General features: G+C 38.9%; 1 protein-coding gene and 1 long non-coding RNA gene across 4 annotated transcripts in view; one reads left to right on the forward strand and one right to left on the reverse strand.

Moving 5' to 3' along the window:
- Positions 1-19,638, reverse strand: part of LOC137631829 (uncharacterized) — a 67,048-nt gene that overhangs the window by 31,634 nt on the left and 15,776 nt on the right. The window lies entirely within an intron of this gene.
- The window catches only part of LOC137631828 (8-oxo-dGDP phosphatase NUDT18), a 296,217-nt gene continuing 279,953 nt past the window's right edge, over positions 3,375-19,638 (forward strand). For all 3 annotated transcript variants that reach the window (XR_011041950.1, XM_068363834.1, XM_068363833.1), the window contains exon 1: positions 3,375-3,580. Coding sequence is in view for 2 of the 3 variants with exons in the window: in XM_068363834.1 (XP_068219935.1) it covers positions 3,475-3,580 (106 nt within the window). In the remaining variant the exon portion in view is untranslated. The remainder of the gene's footprint in view (positions 3,581-19,638) is intronic.

Genomic DNA, 19,638 nt, shown 5'->3' on the forward strand with positions numbered 1-19,638 from the left:
TATTATAGTATGCTATCTACCATCGAATTTCTCCTATAATATGGTATCTACCACAAAGTATGTTATCTACCGTCAATGTTAATCCTCCTGTTTGATGATGATTATCAAACAGATTACAGTACTTACCACCAGTATGTTATCCTCATTGGAATTTAATTATAGTTTAATAATATTTATTGGCTGGACAACATGGGTGCATAATTATAAGCAGTTTGTAGGGAAACTTTTTTTTACAAATTATTCAAAGCTCATCATACAACAATGTTACAAGATATTCAAATGAAAAATCAAATATTACAAAACAAAGAAAATATTCAATCAAAAATTTATTCTGCTACTGCTTGTAAACATATCTTACATCATTCAAGAAAGCAGGAAATGCATCTTCGCCTTTTCTCAGAACTTTCCGATTGAAAACACCACACTACACACTTCCAGAAACATTAAACCAATCAGTGACAGTATTAGGTGATTTCCCAGTTAATTGTAAAATAGTGTTAATTGGGGTCTCATAAACAAAATAATAAACCAATTCCAAAATTTCAGAGAGGGGTCGTAGATAGCAAAATCAGCGGTAGATAGCATACTATAATAGCACCAAATATTATTTCATTGCTACTCTGGTCTGGCAAGCGGTACATGTTGCACTGCACGCGTTAGCCAAGTAGATGAGTATTTTGGTGGACAAAAAGTCGTCGATGCAACCACCTACACATTAGCCAAATTACCTATAAATACACCAGGTACATCTATCAGGGTGTATGTATGATAGCGGCTACCTGCATGTATGATGATGGCTGACTAAGAATACGGCAGTATAAGGGGGCTTGGCGGGGGGCAATTAAGTAGGTTAGGTTGGGGGGGGGAAAAGTTTAGGTTAGTTGGTATCCATTTTTTCTGCACGCTGGAGGAACCGGGCGCTGATATTCAAAGGCTTCAACCTCTTATTTCACTGACTGAGGATAATGTACGATAGTATAGATTTACCGTGTTGCGGCAAGAGAATATCAGCGTATATATTAGGAGATATCTCAGTGCTATTTATTAGCCCTAAATATTGATGTTTTTTTTTTTTTTTTGGAGCCTTTGTACATCAGTGGCCAGTTCCTCACATTTTCATTAAAGATGGACATCAACTAACCTAAACTTTCCCCCTAACCTATCCTACAAGCCCTGTCCTTACCTAACGGGGGCCTAATGCCCCCTGCGACCCTCCTTACACTGCCGTATTCTAAGTTAGACATAATAATACACACAGGTGGCCGCTATCATACATACACCCCCTTTTTTTTAAAGAAAATGTTAGTTTCTATTTTTTTCCCTAGCTTACATTTCCCTGTAATACAGTACAATATTACCAACCAAAGATATGAATGCATATGTATTATTGTTAAAAGGATGGCGATACCATAAATATTTACAGGTGCACCTAAGGTAAGAAAGGACGATGCAAAGACCATGTAAGTATTGTCTACAGTACACCATGCAAGGTGTATTGACAGGGATATTCTACTAATGGGGATAACATTGGCTATGTACGATCTGTTTACAATTAGGTAGGCACAATCAACAAAACTACCATAAATAATAATAATAATAGTATTCTGGTCTTGTAATTACCATTAACAATATGTTCTTACCATTGTAAATTAGCAGATATAAAATGAGTGCTAATAATGATCCCAAAATTATATGGCCACGATAGATGTTAGCTTGTGATGACAGAGAACTCTACGATTTCATGACGAGGTAAAACTTATTTGTTTTTGATGATGATGTATGATGTATGATGATCATCCTTCATTTACCAATGCGGTTGTATTTATTGTGAGTAAATGTTAATTTGAAATAATAGTGTATGATGATAAATATATTGAAATTTGTGATTTGAAACAATCTTTTTTTAAAAAAAATATGGGATATTAAATTAGATACTTTCGTAACATATAAAAAGGGGTAAACACTAAACAGGTGGCAATTTCTTTGCTGGCATTTCGTCAATTTGATCTTGTATGAACGAAGAATTAATAAATATAAATAAATCGTGATTGTAATAGAATAGGACTTGTAATGAAAAAAGATATATTAGAATAAATGGTTCTAGATAATATTCGCGTTTTTAGATGACAGAACGGGTTGTCTTGGTTCCGTTTAACTCGAAAGTTTTTATTAACAAGGTCTTTAATTCTATCTTTATGAGTAAAATAGAATCAATGAATAAAACATATGAATTAGAAATAGATTAGTTTCATGATAGCTACTATCATATTAAATTTCTTCTAAAGTGTATAAGTAAAAGTAACTATTGCATTTATCCATAACATAAAGATATGACGAAAACTGCACTCGGTGGAAGAAATAATGTCTACATGTAAAATCTCTAGACTATGTTTATATATTTCTATTATGATGATAAACCGTCATTATGTGAATTATTTCTAATGTGCTCTAGATATAATATTTTCAGGAGGAATAAAATGAAACCTGAAAGCTTGTTTGACTCTTCTTATTTGTACATAGGTATTTGTATTCTGCAGCTAGTGTGGCAGACGTCTCGAAAGGGACGAACTTCACTCCAGAGTTGTCATTTCAGCCCCTTTCACGCTAGATTTGGCGCGTTTCTTAGAAAATGTAGCGCGTTTTTCGTATTAGGTTACAAGAATAGAATTGTTGCTGTATGCTACAACTTTTAGACAAATCTAGCACAAAACATAGTGCTTTTCTACTCATAATGTATATGACGAATTGGTTGCCCACAGAGTCTTTCCCAACTTAGCTATATTGAAAAAATTTCTGTTCAAGCTATTGTATTGTAATTGTTCGGTAGCTACTTTCTTCTTGGTAGGCGTAGAAGACTCTTTAGCTATGTTAAGGAGCTCTTCTAGGAGGACACTCCAAAATCAAACATAGCCTTTGTACCATGGTCTTCTAGTGTCTTGGATTAGAGTTCTCTTGCTTGGGGATAGACACAGGTACACTTTTCTATCTTATCTTCCTTCTTGTTTTTTTCTAAGCTTTCATAGGTTATATGTGAAAGATTTATTTTAATATTACTGTTCTTAAAATATCTTATTTTAAGTCTTAATTACTTTTCTTGTAGTTTATTTATTGCCTTATTCCTTTCCTCCCTGGGCTATTTTCCTTGTTGGTGCCTTTGAGCTTATAGCATGAGGCTTATCGAACTAGGGTTGTAGCTTAGATAATAATAATAATAATAATAATAATAATAATAATAATAATAATAATAATAATAATAATAATAATAATAATGTTATATCCTAAAAAAGGATTTATAGCGCTTTCCTGGTGTATTTTGGAAGCTCGCACAGCGCGTATTCAAAATCAGAAATGGCAACCCTGTTTGGTCAGTCATACTCAGTCAGTCAGTGCTGAGAACCAGAAGTGAGTGAGACTTTCTCTGATGTGGTATTGATTACTCGTTTTGCCAGGATTCTCAAGTTCAGGCGTGTAAAGATGGATTCGATCGAGGAGAATATTGGTTTACTACTTCAAGGCAAAGATATAGAGGAATCACAGGAGTTCTGCGACTTCACTCTCGAAGATCAGAACGAAGTGACAGGTGAGTTTTGAGGAACTGGTCAAGTCAAGTGTATTGACAGGCGAGGGCGAGAGAGAGAACGGTCACAGATTGGTTTCCGTAAAAAATCCTCATAATATTTTATAAAAGCATATTTAGAAATCTCTGCTTTTTATATTAAATAGTGGACATTTTGGGAGAATACAATTTTATTCTTGGTCACAGTAAATAAGACGAAATGATGCTGTAACATCGAGATAGATTATAGAATGTTGGGTCAGACAAAACTTGCTTATCAATTTTATCCAATTGAAGTTGGTTTTTTTTTTTCTATGGGGAAATTATAGGTAAAAATTACAAGATTATTCAACTGTTTCTACTATGTACCAAATATATGATTTGCTGTTATAGTGGTAAATACTTATATACTATATATATATATATATATATATATATATATATATATATATATATATATATATATATATATATATATATATATTGTAAGGACATCGCTCCCTCCGTCGTCCAGCATTCTCATCGAATTCTCCATTTCATTCAAGTTCTCTTCGCCACACTGTGGTTCACTGTATATATTTATTCCGCTCCCTCAGAGCTACAATTTTATGTATTTATCATTTCGCTACCTATTTCTATTGACTTGTATTTCAAGCATTTGTACGTGTGAAAAAACACATATAGTGGCAGTTAGTTCAAGCCAGATTGGCGCCTGCGCGCTTGCTACTTTTCCGTCCGCACCTTGTATTATATTCTCGCTCATGTTTGAATAAATCGTCAGTTGGTGTTGGTGATAGCTCGCCTCACTGTCCTTACAACTGGTGACCCCGGAGTTGAAGTAGCATCAGCGGTTTTGATTTTGCCATTAACGGACTTATTACGGCTATGCTACCTTCTTTTACTCCATTACCTTAGGCATGAGCTTCGGCCTTTTGTGCTCCCACACCTCCGTGCATTTGTAAGGTAGTAGGATGAGCTTAACCGACATATCAGCTTCCCACCTCTTCGCCGACTCGTCGACTGACCACAGTGGCGGATTCAACCCGCCCATCACGCCCAACGGCCTCGCCTCCACGCCCAAAGTCAAACAACCGTTGTTTTCTCAACACAACACCGCTTCCTGGTTCCTGAGAGCGGACGTACTCTTCCGAGTCGCTAGGCTCAGCGACTCCTGCGCCAAGGCCGACATCGTTCTCACCTCCATCCCAGAGGAGGTATTCGACAAGATTTCCTCATGGCTCGACGCCCTGGCTAGCCAAGTTTCCTTGGACGACCTGAGAAGGAAATTCATCGGTATCTACTCACTCTCCGTTTCAGCAAGGGCACAGAAAGTCCTGGACCTTGCCGGCAAACCCATGGGTGACACCTCTCCTGTCGAGGCGTGGGACGAGCTTCCCGAGACCGACAGCAACGGCCGACGGGGCGAAATTAGCCTATCTCGTGAGATTTTCCTTCGATGCCTGGCGCAGGATGTAAGGGGCCAATTGACGGACGCCAACACACTTCCGATGAACGAACTCCTGTCGAAAGCTCAGAAGCTCCATGAGGCCTCCAAAGCATCTCACCTCGGGGCATCATCAGTATCGTCTTTGTTCTCCTTCAGCTGCTCATCCATAGACTCTTCATCAACGCCTCCTGACGACGACGATGAGATAACACTCTGGCAAGGAGGAAACCACCGCAACCGACACGTCCGAACCCTAGGCCTAATCCAGCATGGTGCTTCTACCACCAGCAGTTCGGCAGCGACGCCAAGAAATGTAGGGCACCATGCAATTTCCCTAGAAGATGACGCCATGAGAAACCACCTACCATCATCGCAGCTGCAGGAAACCAAACCAAGAAGGGTTTCTATATCCTCGACACCGTCTCCAACCATAGACTCATGGTTGACACCGGCGCTATGCAGTCAACGTTCCCGCCGTCACAAGCCGACCTAGACCGTGGTCCCAGCAAAGACGCCCCCTCACTCGTCGCCGCCAACGGGTCTCCCATACAGTGTTATGGGATTAGGATCCTCAGGATATCTATCCTGGGCCGTTCGTATTCCTGGCCCTTCGCCATCGCTGACGTCAGATTTCCTCGCTCACCACGGACAACTTGTCGACGTTGCCGGGAAACGCCTCATCGACACAGGAACCTGCCGGTCCCGTGCCCTGAGAGCCAGCCCTGCCACAATGTCCGTATCCGCTGTAATGACGCAGCCCTACGCCGACCTTCTGCAAGAATTTCTTGACGTTTTCAAGCCCGAGCTCCGACAATCGCCGGGATCCCCCTCCAAGCAAGGGATCTACCACCACGTCACGACGACGGGACCTCTTATACACGCCATATTCCGCCCCCTCCCGCCCCAGAAGCTGAGGGACACCAAACGGAAACCAAACGCGTCTTTGAGGACATGGAATGCATGGGTATCTGTAAGAAAGCATCGGGCCCCTGGGCATCTCCCCTACACATGGTAAAGAAGCCTGACGGGACCTGGAGACCTTGCGGCGACTACAGGCGCCTCAACCTCATCACAACGCCCGACTACTACCTCTGCCCAACATGCAAGACCTGACGAATGCGTTGCATGGCGTGAAATACTTCACCAAGATGGACCTTCTCAAGTCTTCCAGGTCCCCGTATTTCCAGAGGACATTCCGAAAACTGCCATTGTGACACCGTTTAGATCATACACCTTCGCATACTCAACCTTCGGTCTACGCAATGGGGGCCGACCTTCCAATGCCTAATGGATAGCATCCTGGGCGACCAACCATTCTTCGTCTGCTACGTCGACGACATCCTGATATTCTCAAGGACCAAGGAGGAACACCGGAGGCACGTCCGCGCCGTCCTCAAACACCTGCAGGAGAATGGCCTAGTTGTAGGTTTCGACAAATGCACATTCGGCGCTGAAGGAGTGGACTTTCTCGGTCATCGCGTGTCCTCGAGTGGGGTAAAACCCATGACAACCAAGGTGGACGCCATCAGAAAGTTCCCGACACCTATGACCATCCGCCAACTTCAGGAGTTCCTGGGGATGGTCAATTACTACAGGCGCTTCATCCCCAACATCGCATAGACCCTGACACCCCTCGATGACGTCCTGAAGGGAAAGGCGGAGAAACTTGAGTGCGGTTCCCCACAACAACATGCATTCACCCGGACAAAGGACGCCCTCGCCAATGCCACCACCTTGGTTCATTTCGACGACAACACCCATCTGCGACTGACGACCGACGCCAGCAACGTCGCCTGTGGGGCTGTGCTGGAACAGCTCGTCGATGGTTCTCCTCGACCATTGACATTCTTCAGCAGAAAACTGAAACCTGCCGAAACAAGATACAGCACCTTCGATAGGGAGGTCCTCGCCGTCCGCCACTTCAGGCACATCCTGGAGGGCACACCCTTCACCTTCGCGACGGACCATCAACCCCTCGTACACGCCTTCACAAAATCGACAGACGCATGGTCCTCCCGACAACAACGTCATCTCGCAGCAATCGCCGAATTCGGGTGCACCATAAGCTACGTTCCCGGTAAGAAAAACCCAGTTGCAGACGCCCTTTCAAGGATTGTAATCGACGCAATCCACCTGGGATTTGACTACGCCAACCTCGCATCTGTGCAGCGTATCGACCTAGAGGCACAGGATCACCTGACGGGGCCATCTGCGCTCAAGATAACTGCAATTCCCCTCGAGTCATCAGAAGTAACTATCCTCTGCGACACCAGCACCGGCCACCCACGCCCCTGGATTCCGGCTTCCTGCAGAAGGAAAATATTCGACATCATCCATGGACTTTCACACCCCTTGGGACGCACCACTGCTCGCCTCCTGTCTGAAAAGTTCATTTGGCCAGGGATCAAAAAGGATGCCCGGGAATGGGCGAAGACATGCATCAATTGCCAGACAAGCAAGATAAGCCGTCACACCGAATTGGGGATAGCTGATTTTCCCCAACCGAAAAGACGTTTCGGTCACATCCACATCGACGTTGTGGGACCTTTGTCGCCTTCGGGATCTGCTCGCTACCTGCTGACAATCATCGATCGCTCCACGAGGTGGTTGGAAGCATCACCGATGACCGAAGCTACGACCCAAGCACGCGCCGAAGCCCTTTTGTCAAGCTGGGTGAGCAGATTTGGCGTTCTTGACGACATCATGACAGACAGAGATATGGCTCGCTCTGGCAAACCAGATGGGAACGACACTCCACAGCACCACGGCATACAACCCCGCAGCAAACAGCATGGTCGAACGAACTCATCGCGCCCTCAAGGCGTCCCTGATGGCGAGCTGCACCGACGGGGACTGGAAATCACGACTTCCTTGGGTACTTCTCGGCCTTCGCACCGCCCCTCGCGCAGATGGTGAGCCATCGCCCGCTGAAAAGGTTTACGGAGAGGCGCTCGCAGTTCCCAGCAAATTCTTTCCCACATCAACCGACGACACGCAGCTGGATCATCTCAGGGACATTGCCAGAAAGTTCAGGCCATGTCTTAAAACTTACCAGGACAGAACTAAGCATTTCAAGCCGAGGAACCTGGACGACTGCGGGTATGTTTTCGTCCGTGTCGACGCTCATCAACAGCCGCTAACCAGACCCTATCGAGGCCCCTACCAAGTAATCAAGAAAACGACGAAAGCCTTCCTCCTCGACGTGCATGGCCAAGAGGACTGGGTCTCAATAGACCGCGTGAAACCAGCGTTTCTCAAAGGAAGCGACACTGCCTCCGTGGGACCTGGCAGATCCAGAGTGTCACCTCAAAACAAGGCGCCCAATGAGAAGAAAAGCAACAAACGATGACGAGAGGTAGCGATCCATACGCCGACCGCCGGCGCGCCCCTGTAGACTAGTAGGTAGTAGGTTGGCCAGGGCACCAGTCACCCGTTGAGATACTACCGCTAGGGACTCATTGTGTCCTTTGACTGGCCTGACAGTACTACATTGGATCCTTCTCTCTGGTATTGCCTATTTTCCCTTTAACCACACATAGGCCTACACCAAATAGTCTGGCCTATTTTTTTCATATTCTCCTCTGTCCTCATACACCTGTCAACATTGAAATTACAGTAGCAAACAATTCTTCTTACTGCATTGTAATTGTTTAGTGGCTACTTACCTCTTAGCATGGGTAGAAGAGACTCTAGCTATGGTAAGCAGCTCTTCTAGGAGAAGGACGCTCCAAAATCAAACCATTGTTCTCTAGTTTTGGGTAGTGCTATAGCCTCTACCATGGCCTTCTGTCTTTGGATGGAGTTTCCTTGCTTGAGGGTACACTCAGGCACACTATTTTATCTTCTTTCTCTTCCTCTTGTTATTTTGAAGCTTTTGAAAATGAACTTGTCATTTTCAGTTTTCTCATTTATATATGAAAGATTTATTTTAATGTTATTATTGTTCTTAAGCTTCTTTTGTAGTTTTTCCTTAATTCCTTTCTTCACCGGGCTATTTTCCCTTTTGGAGCACTTTGGGCTTATGGCATCCTGCTTTTCCAACTAGGGTTGTCATTTAGCTTCTAATAATAATAATATATGTGTGCATGCTGGGACTAGGCTAAAATGAGCAAGCCTAGAGGCTAGGCTGTGATAGTTTTACTGAAGGAAAGAAAAAAATTAAAATATACAAGATAGTAAATAAGAAAAGGAGACAGAAAATGAATCATAATATTGAGGGCAATATGTAAGAAATATAAAATTGTATGCAAAAGATGAAGATACTTTGAAACTGTAATTAGCTATTGGAATTTAGACTAAGAGATTCTAATGGAAATAAATATATCTGACAAGAATACAGTCCCAGGTCAAAAGATGTTTTGAAGAAGGACATTTTTGAGTGGTTAGGATGAACGATAGAGAGAGCAGTGGGTGGTAAGAGATTCTTTTTTCTTTTTAAAGTGAAATTTACCAGCTCAATGAGTCAAATTTGACTCTACAGAATTAGCCTGAAAAATTCTGGAGAGGTAAAATATATATATTACATCTAAATGATATAAGAAATAATTTGAGATTGAAAATCAAAGCCTTTGTAGTTGGTTCGGACTGACTGGGTCATTAATTGAGATGTTGGTAATTATTTACAATAGCACAATATTCCTAATGAAGATAATAAAAATGGCTCCTGATGTATTTATAACTACTTTGAACTGCTGTGATGCATATAATTGGGGGAAAACACGTATTTTTCTAATTTTAGACATTTTCAAATTACAAAAGATAGGACTGAAAAACCATTTTTGAAAATGAAAGCAAACACAAGCTCACCACCCAACCTAAGGTTCTCCACCTAACCTAAATTAGGAGCTGTATCTGTACGTACTAATTGGGGGCTATGCCCCCCCCCCCCCCTCCTGGAACCTGTAATTCTCCCTTAGACAGCTCGACAGCTTAATCATTAGCTTGCCCTAAGACTAGTTCTCAACCCTGTGCAGTAACTGCTTCCCAACTAGCTTCACTCCTGGGAAGGTAACACTAAATCATAAAGATATTTTACAAATAGTAAAACTAACTTCATAATACAGTATCGTATTTCAGACAGATAAATGACATTTTCCCTGTAAAATATTGATTTGTCAAGTACATAATAAGGAAGTTTATGCATCTGCCTACCAACTACACACACACCCTAAAAAGGAGCCTTAAAAATCTTTATGTTGAATAAATATTTGCTTTGCATTGTTCAACTAAGTACTTCACACAGTTCTTGTGATCAAGCTTTTATTTATCAAGGCTGTTTCTTAAAATCTTAAGAATTTTCAGAATGCGATGAAATTATTATTTTTATACCCACGTAATTAACGGGTTAATGGAAAAATCAGTAAAGTATGACAGACCACAATTTATGGCATGTATAGACTCTGAGAAAGCTTTTGATTATGTCAAAACTCCAGTAGTAATGAAAACCCTTCAAAAACAAGGAATGGAAAAATCTTATGTTAAAATACTTGAATACTTGAAGATATCTTCACAGGAAATACAGCAATCCTAAAGCTACATAAAGCTAGGGAGAAAATTCTGATTCTGAAAGGAGTTAGACAGGGAACAGTGAATTTTAGAATTGTTGCAGAGGCTAGGTTTAAGAGTAAAGAGGTTTTGCTTGTTGAAAATACAATAGAGGTGAAATACTGAAGTACAATCATGTCGGTGTGTAAAGTTTTTCTGTTTGACGAAAAGGAATGCTGATTAGGAGAAATTACATAATAGACCATTGGAATAGGCTTATGATCCCAATTGTGAGACATTATGAAAGTGATAAATGGATTAATAGTGTAAGAGCACCATGGATTTTGTTAGGGAAGAGGATGCATTTCTAGTAAAAGGAAGGGGTAAGTTGTTCTAGGACCCAGAGAAGGATGGTGAATTAACCAAGTGTGTCATAATTTTACGTTAATGCTCTCAACTGGCAAACTGAGTGACCACTGTCTGATTTTTGAACCGAGTGAGGAGAGAATACGGACACTTCTTTAAAATCGGTATACATCGATACCTTTATTGACCTAAACAATTAATTGTGTACTGAGTTGTTACGTGACCATTTTGGATAGCAGGTGTCTTATGCATATAAACTTTATACAGGTATCCCTCGACTTGAGTTATTTCGAGTTAAGTGTGTTTCAAATTTAATTCGGTTGTCAAAAATAATGCATGGAAATATAAAAATTTAGCTTTGAGTAATTTCGTTTGACTTTCCGTCTGTCCGCCAAGATTACAGTTTACTGTATATATATATATATATATATATATATATATATATATATATATATATATATATATATATATATATATATATATATATATATATATATATATATGTATATATATATATATATATATATATATATATATGTATATATATATATATGTATATACTGTATATATTATATATATATATATATATATATATATATATATATATATATATATATATATATATATCATCAGCCATAATGGCTCCACTGCAGGAGAAAAACCTCATACATGTCCTTCCACTGCCATCTATTTATGGTCTTTCTATGCCAGTCTATAACTGCAAATTTTCTTAGCTTGTCAATCCATTGTCTTCTCTTTCTTTCCCCACTTTGTTTGCCCATTACTCTTCATACTATAATCACGTGACATGTGTTTAAGAAAACAAGCTTGTTGCATATGCAGATGATGCTACTCTCTTTGCATCAATTCCATCCCCTGAATGTAGATCTGGGGTTGCTGAATCCCTTGATAGAGATCTAGTTATAGTTAGTGCCTGGTGCAAATTATGGGGTATGAAGTTGAATCCTAACAAAACTCAAAGTATGATTGTAAGTAGGTCAAGGACAGTGGCTCCTCATCATCCTGATCTCAGCATTGATAATGTTTCTTTAACACTGTAAGACTTTAAAGATTTTAGGTGTGATTCTCGACAGCAGATTTACTTGTGAGAAATATATTAGGTCTGTGTCTTCTTCAATTGCACAAACAAATTGTCTTGTTGAGGAAGTCTTGTAAGATTTTCGGTGATCAATCTATTCTGAAGAAGTATTTTCATTCTTTCATTCTACCTTGTTTCGAATATTTAGCCTATAAATTGTTAGCTATTTTGAATGTTAAAAAATTCTTTTTAAATGTAGATAGAAGCTTTTAGAATACAGTACTAATAAGACAAAATCTTGTTCCACCCTGGTCATCAAATTTAAAAAAAAAAAAGAATCTTCAAAATTTTATGTTGAAAGATAGTTTTAAAGTTTTCTCAGTATACTTTTTTTATTAAAAATCAATTCAACACTACCTCCTACAGCCTATTCCTTAAGAGAATAATTTTGTGAATTGCTTTGATGTATCAGTTTAAACACATAGGGCAAGTTGTAAACAGGAACGTAATCCACAGGTGTTTGAGATTCGAACGATGGTACAGTATATTATTATATGGTCAAAGTGCGCTTTTGAGAGCTTGGGTGATTGAGAACTTTCCTAGCAAGGCAGCTCGTCTTACGACAAAGAAAGGAGACCCATGATTACAGACATGAAGAACGGTGTAGTAAATACAGCAAAGGAACAGCACAAAAAACTGCCGATCCCATAGACAAGGGTAGTTTTGTCATTGACCTCAAGTGGGTCACTGTCGGCATTACTCCAGTGTCTTTGCATCCTGTTTTTAACATATTTTACCCCGCCTCCTTCTTGGCATCTAACCTTTTCACTTTAACTTCATAGTGCAACTGTCGGTGTTACCTGCAGTTGCACATTAGTGTTATGGTAACCAATTGGAAACTTCCCTGCCTGGCGTTCTGCCAGACTGGGATTCGAGTCCGGCTCAAGCTCGATAGTTTCTTGTACTGTAGTGTCTGCAACCTCACCATCCTTTTGAGCGAAGGTTGAGGGGTTTTGGGGGAGCCTTTAGGTCTACTTGCAGAGTCATCAGCAGCCATTACCTGGCCCTCCCTGGTCCTAGCTTGGATGGAGAGGGTTTTTGGGTGCTAATCATATGTATATGATAATGGTCAGTCTCTAGGGCATTGTCCTGCTAACTAGGGGAATATCACAGTCTCTTGCCTTTGTCATTCATGAATGGCATTTAAAGCCTTCAAACCTGACACTGAATGGCCTCCCTGACTCAAGCAGAGGGTCATGTGGCCCAGATGCATTAATCCAGTTCAGTGTAGCTTCTGCTGATTGATGGCTGTTGAATATAGCATTGATAACTACTAACTCCTTTGCTCTTCCTCGAAACAGAGAGTAAGGAGAGTTTTCAAAATCTTTTTCTTCAAGGTTTCAAAATACCATCTGAAGTCAATTATAGAAATATAAATCAATGAATTCATGGGCCCCCCTCACAATCAGCAGATAGGCCCCTATCAAGAGGAACTTCTGTAGCTCATGTCCTTTTGCCTCTCAGATTGCTCCTTCTTCCAGACTTAATCTGGCCAAAATCTTACAAGTATTTAGTTTTAAATGATTTCCAGGTTATCTGGTTCCAAATTTATGGATATTTAATGGTATTTTTGACTTGTTTACATTCCTGAAGTCATGATGAGTACTGACAGAGCAAATAAAAGTTAATTTTTTGCTCTCCCCTGTAATTTGAGAATAGGGAAGCAGTGTGTAATTGTGAGTGTGTCTATTGAGATGGTGTGGGTAAGATTGTTGGTGGAGAGGGAGTGAGGAGGGCTTGGGAGGAACCTTTTAGGGGGAGGGAGAGAATTGGATGGCTAGATAAGGTGAAGGATGATATGGAGAGAAGAGGTTTAGTGGGAGAAGATGCCGTTGATCGAAGTCATTGGAGAGGGCGCATCAGGCAACCGCCTGACCCCTTAATGTAGGGATAACAGTAGGGATGAAGAAGCAGTAGTGTAATTGTTGGTTCTTCAGGCGGTACTTCAATTAAACTATAGTTGTTGAAATTCATGGTCTGAACCTTTTATCTGAATAATGTATTGCAGTGACTCTTGTTTTTGTAATTATTGTATAAACCTTTCTGTCGTCAGTGCACCTCACACAGTGTATTGTAGGCATGTTTTAGCATTCTACTCCCTCTTTTTCTTGCTTCTTTCCCTCCATCTTTGAACTTTTAAGATAAATGTTTCTTGCATATAATAAAGAACGTATGAAATCGATAAGGTATCAGAGCTGTATTAAGTTCAAAATTGAGGAAAATTCTTGAAAATTAAATTCCAATACTTTTTTGTTTCGATATAAATTTTGGAAATAACTTATATAAAGTTAATTTTTAAAATTTGGTAATAATTTCACCCAAAGAAAATTAAGAGGAGAGATAAAAACAGGATTGATGTAACTGAGATGAGGATGTTGAGGTAGCAATGTGGACATGCAAGAAAGGATGAAGTTTAGAACAAACATGTCAGATGTACTCTCAAAATAGCACCAGCTTCAAACAAGGTGAGAGAAAGTAGACTGAGATGGTATGGACATATAAAGAGACGAGACGAAGACCATCCGACAAGGAAGATGGGGGACTGCCTGGTGGGAGAAGGTTGTGTAGACCAAAATTGCTATGTATTGATTGTATGAAAAGAGATATGAGGGAGTTGAAATTGAGCAAGGAAGATGCACTGGACCGAAGAAAAGGGAAAAATATGTTGCAGAACCATTAAAGCAACCTCAAATAGGGACAAGCTTGTAAAGAAAGAAGAAGACTACTGTATGGGAAACTGTTAGTAGTTCATAAAATCGGATCTTCGAATACAGAAAAGCTGTGCGGTCTCATGCCAGAAACAATACCATTACAATACAATGCTGGAATAACGATTTTAATTTGGATTCGGGCAACAATTATGTTTCGTAGCGTCAGTGCCGTCTCCAGTAGGCATGGCTTTGAAGCGTCCTTTTGGCACCCACTTTTAACCTTTGCCCGTACGAATGTGCCAGGGTTATTCCTTCCCTCTTGCTGTACAACTTCCCAACAGCAGAGGTTTTCTCCAAGTTGTATTATGACACTTACTGCCCCTCCCCCCCTCCTCAGTTACTCAAATTCGTAATTCCCAATCTCCCTAGGATTCCTGTAAGGGCTCATTGTAAGTCACATCTTCACAAGTAGTGATAATTCTATTTTGGTGAGAATAATTCTTGTATGGGGTGTTTTCTTATCACACTTTCCACGGGATGGCCAACCCTCATTACTGTACCTCCGCCAACAAAGACAAAGTTGGAAGAAGGTTATGTTTGCGTGTTTGTTTGTGAACAGCTTCCTGGCCACAATTTTAATCGTAGATTAATGAAACTTGCAGGGATTAATTATGTAAAAAAGTTGGAAATTATTCAATTTTAGAAGGTCAAAGGTTAAGGTCACGGTCAAGCAAAATATCCAATTCATGCAATCAGCCATAAGTTTGGAATTTGTTGTCACAAAGACTTCAAACTTGGTTCATGTTTGAGTTGATGAAAATCCACGCCAATTAATGCATGGTAAGGCCGAAGGTCAGGGTCGCGCAAAAGGTCGGAAAATAAGCTGCCGCGGTGGAGGTCTGTGCTCTGCTGAGTGCCCCTCTAGTTAGTACTGTACCTGAGCCACTTCTCTGTGTTTATGCCAACATTTCCGAAAGAAACAGCCGGTTTCTTTTTTAAAAGCTCGAGAGTTGTCATTCTTATCATTACATTCTCAATGCTGTAATTTTTAATGGTCGTCTTATCCTGCATTGTTTAATCTGTTAATGTTTGGCCTTATAGTTTAGCATGTACTCTCATTTGGCCAAGAAGAGAAGACGGCCACATTGTATTGTAGCCCACAAAACCAAATCTAATTTTTGGAGTCAATTGGATAAATAGCTAATGAAATTGATGTTAGTAATAGTTAAATTAATTATTGCTAAAGTTTTGTTTCTTTTCAAATAATTTCCTCTGTCCTCGTACACTTGACAACACAGATTACCAATCAATTTTTCCTGGCTCAAGGGGTTAATTACTGCAATGTAATTGTTCAGTGGCTACTTTTCTCTTGGTAGGGGTAGTTTATATGTAAAGATTTATTTTATTGTTAGTGTTCTTAAAATATTTTGTTAATTGTTAATTACTTCTCTTGTTTCAATTTTTTCGTTTCCTCACTGGGCTATTTTCCCTGTTGGAGCCCTTGGGCTTATATCATACTGCTTTTCCAACTAGGGTTGTAGCTTAGCAAATAATAATAATAATAATAATAATAATGATAATAATATTAATATGTAAGAAGATGGGATTAAAATTTATGGGTTATATTCCAGTCGTAATAATGTGCCATTAACATCCAGCTCTCAGTATTGATAATGTTTATTTATTTGACGACATAAAACTTTAAATTTTAGGTGTGATTCTTGATTGTAGTTTTACTTTTGAGAAATGAATTCCATCTGTTTCTTTTTAATTGCACAAAAAATGACATATTGAGAAAGTGTTTTAAGATTTTCGTTGATCAATCAATTCTGAAGACATTTTAAATTCATTCTTTCTGCCTTGTTTTGAGTATAATTCACCTGTCTGGTCTTCAGCTGCTGATTCTCATTTTAATTTATTGGACAGGAATTTACTACGGTCTGTTAAATTTCTTATTCCTGATCTAGATATTAATATCTGGCAACTTGGTTCAATTAGTTCATTATGCATGTTGCATAAGATTTTTCATAACTTTACATTCAGATCTTCCTGGACAGTTCCATCCTGTTCGTAATACCAGAGATGCAGTTAATTCTAATATTCTTGCCTTCTCCATCATTTATGGATTAATACTACACAGTATTCTAGAAGTTTTATTTATCCAGCTATGAACGGATTGTGGAATGATCATCCTAATTTAACAGTTGAATCGGTGGAACTTCAAAAGTTCAAACTTGCTGTGATTGTTTTTATGTAAAACAGGCTGACACGAGTCTCCCCTTATAGTTTATATGTGATAGATCTATTATAACGTTGTTACTGATCTTGAAATATTTGATATTTTATATTCATTACTGGTCATATATAATTTAGTTATTTCCTTATTTCCTTCCCGCACTAGGCTATTTTTCCCCGTTGGAGCCCTTGGGATTATAGCATCCTGTTTTTCCAACTATGGGTGTTACTTAGCTAGTAATAATAGGGATGAATAATAATAATGTACTCTATTTTCATAGTAGAAAACGAAGGACCTGCAATCGCTTCATTTATCATGACAAAACGTTTTTAAAGTAAGGAATGTAATCTTTCCTCTGAAGAAACGTTTCATTTTCTGCGATAATACCGCTTCCAAAATAATACTTTCCTTTTTACCTTGTCCTTATTCAAATGACGCCGTGGAGATGAGCTGTTACATTTGTATCCCAGAAGACTAAAATTACATGCTACAACAACAGTTTGACTCACTGCATAGACATTATAGTCTGGAAATATTGTAAACTTTGTAGGGGTTGTGCAGTCAGTGTATGCGGGGTCGAAAACCAGTGATTTTAGCCATCTGAATATGTTGTCAACATTGTGGAGCCTGAGCAGCAAGTGCAAGCTGTGTTGTAGACAATGATTTTTGCCCTCTGGAAGCGTAGTAAATGTTGTAGAGGGTGTCTAATGAAAGAACTGCCAGTGAATTGAGCCTCCTGAAAAAAAGGTGTAAACGTTATAAAGGTTTTCTGAGCAAAGATCTGGCAGTGATTTCAGCCTTCAGGGAGCAGTTAATGCAAGTGACGATGTAGCCTATTTTGCTTTGAATTTTCGAAACGATATAAACGTTATGATAATCGATCAACCAGACAAGCGAGTCAGGGCCCTTGACTTGTATTGTCTGCAAAGAAATCTTCTGACACCAGAGCTTCTTTTTCTTTTCTTTTTTTCTTTACCGCTATCTCCATCCAAGCGGTGGACAGGAAACGAAGAAATGGTTAAGAAATGAACCTTAATTAAGCGTGAAGACTAAAACCCGTAATGGCTTGTAGGTTATACAGCAAGAGAAGATCTTGATGCGCATTATTGCTTCTTCCAGAATTTTTTCAACACTAAAACTGTTACATGTAAGAGACCGCTACACTCAGCTCAGTACTGTAATCTCAATGATCCTCTCTCTCTCTCTCTCTCTCTCTCTCTCTCTCTCTCTCTCTCTCTCTCTCTCTCTCTCTCGTTACGAGGATGTTGCATAATTTTTAACCGAATATTAGCCTTGAAAGACCGTTATTGTATTTTTTAACGCTCAGTAATTTCGTAATAATGTATTATTACTGTACAGTTAAACATTACTATGAGGAGATGTAATAGCAGCACTGCGTATGCATAATATATATATATATATATATATATATATATATATATATATATATATATATATATATATATATATATATATATATATATATATCTATATATATATATATATATATATATATATATATATATATATATATATATGTATATATATGTGTGTGTGTATGTATGTATGTATGTAAATATAGATACACAAAGATGAAAATTATGTATTTTTATATAAACATTTGTTTGTATAAATATATATATATATATATATATATATATATATATATATATATATATATATATATATATATATATATATATATATATATATATATATATATATATATATATATATATATACATAATCCACTGAAAATTCTTTTATGAGTAATGAAAGGTTTAGTGAGGGAAAAAACTTATACTTGCAGTTGCATAACTCATGAAAAATGAAGGCAAGATTTTTTTGGTTGAAGATGTAGGCAGTATGTCAGATTAACTGTTTGTGTAAAGGACTGAATGATGGAGCTGGTCTTTTTACTGGATGGCAGAACAGCACTATTAGCTAAAGCAAGAGTTCTTATGAGAATAGTCAGGCCTTCTCCATCATGAGGCTCAATACTACACAGTATTCTAGAAGTTTTATTCTAGCTGTGACCAAGTTGTGGAATGATCTTCCTAATTGGGTAGTTAAATCGGTAGAACTTCAAAAGTTCAAACTTGCAGCAAATGTTTTTATGTTGAACGGGTGGACATAAGTCTCTTTTTATAGTTTATATATGAAAGGTCATTTTTAATGTTACTGTTTTTAAGATATTTTATTGCTAATTATTTTTCATATCGTTTATTTATCTCCTTATTACCATTCTTCACTGGGCTATTTTTCCCTGTTGGAGTCCTTGGGCTTATAGCATCTTGCTTTTCCAACTAAGGTTGTAGCTTAGCTAATAATAATAATAATAATGAAAAGGGATTTATGCTGTAACAAGAACGCTCAGATTTTAGACCTCCACCAATGAATATTACCAACATATAACTAAAGTTTACGGACATCGCCTCCCACTTTTCATTTGTTGAATGTATAGTAGATGGTGAGAAGGGCAATATTGATCCAGAGTCGTGATCTTGATCCGTTTCACCTCCAAAATTTCATGGTTTCTACCGATGCATGATATCTATCCATTGTTAAAATTTGGTGAAAATCTAAAGCGCCAATTTGTCATAATCTTCAAAATTGTGAAAAATGCAATTCCAGATCGGGATCATTTCCAAAATTTAACGGGATCGCCTATGACCTAGGATCAATCTGTGGTGGAAAATTCCTCCAAAATCTGTTGAATAGATTTTACGTACGTAATCTTGTCCATAGACATACAGGCAAATGAATAAATAAGTAAACTATTGGGGCACTCAGTAGAGC

The sequence above is a fragment of the Palaemon carinicauda genome, chromosome 40 (genome assembly GCF_036898095.1).
Source record: "Palaemon carinicauda isolate YSFRI2023 chromosome 40, ASM3689809v2, whole genome shotgun sequence".
In the NCBI taxonomy this organism is placed as follows: domain Eukaryota; kingdom Metazoa; phylum Arthropoda; class Malacostraca; order Decapoda; family Palaemonidae; genus Palaemon; species Palaemon carinicauda.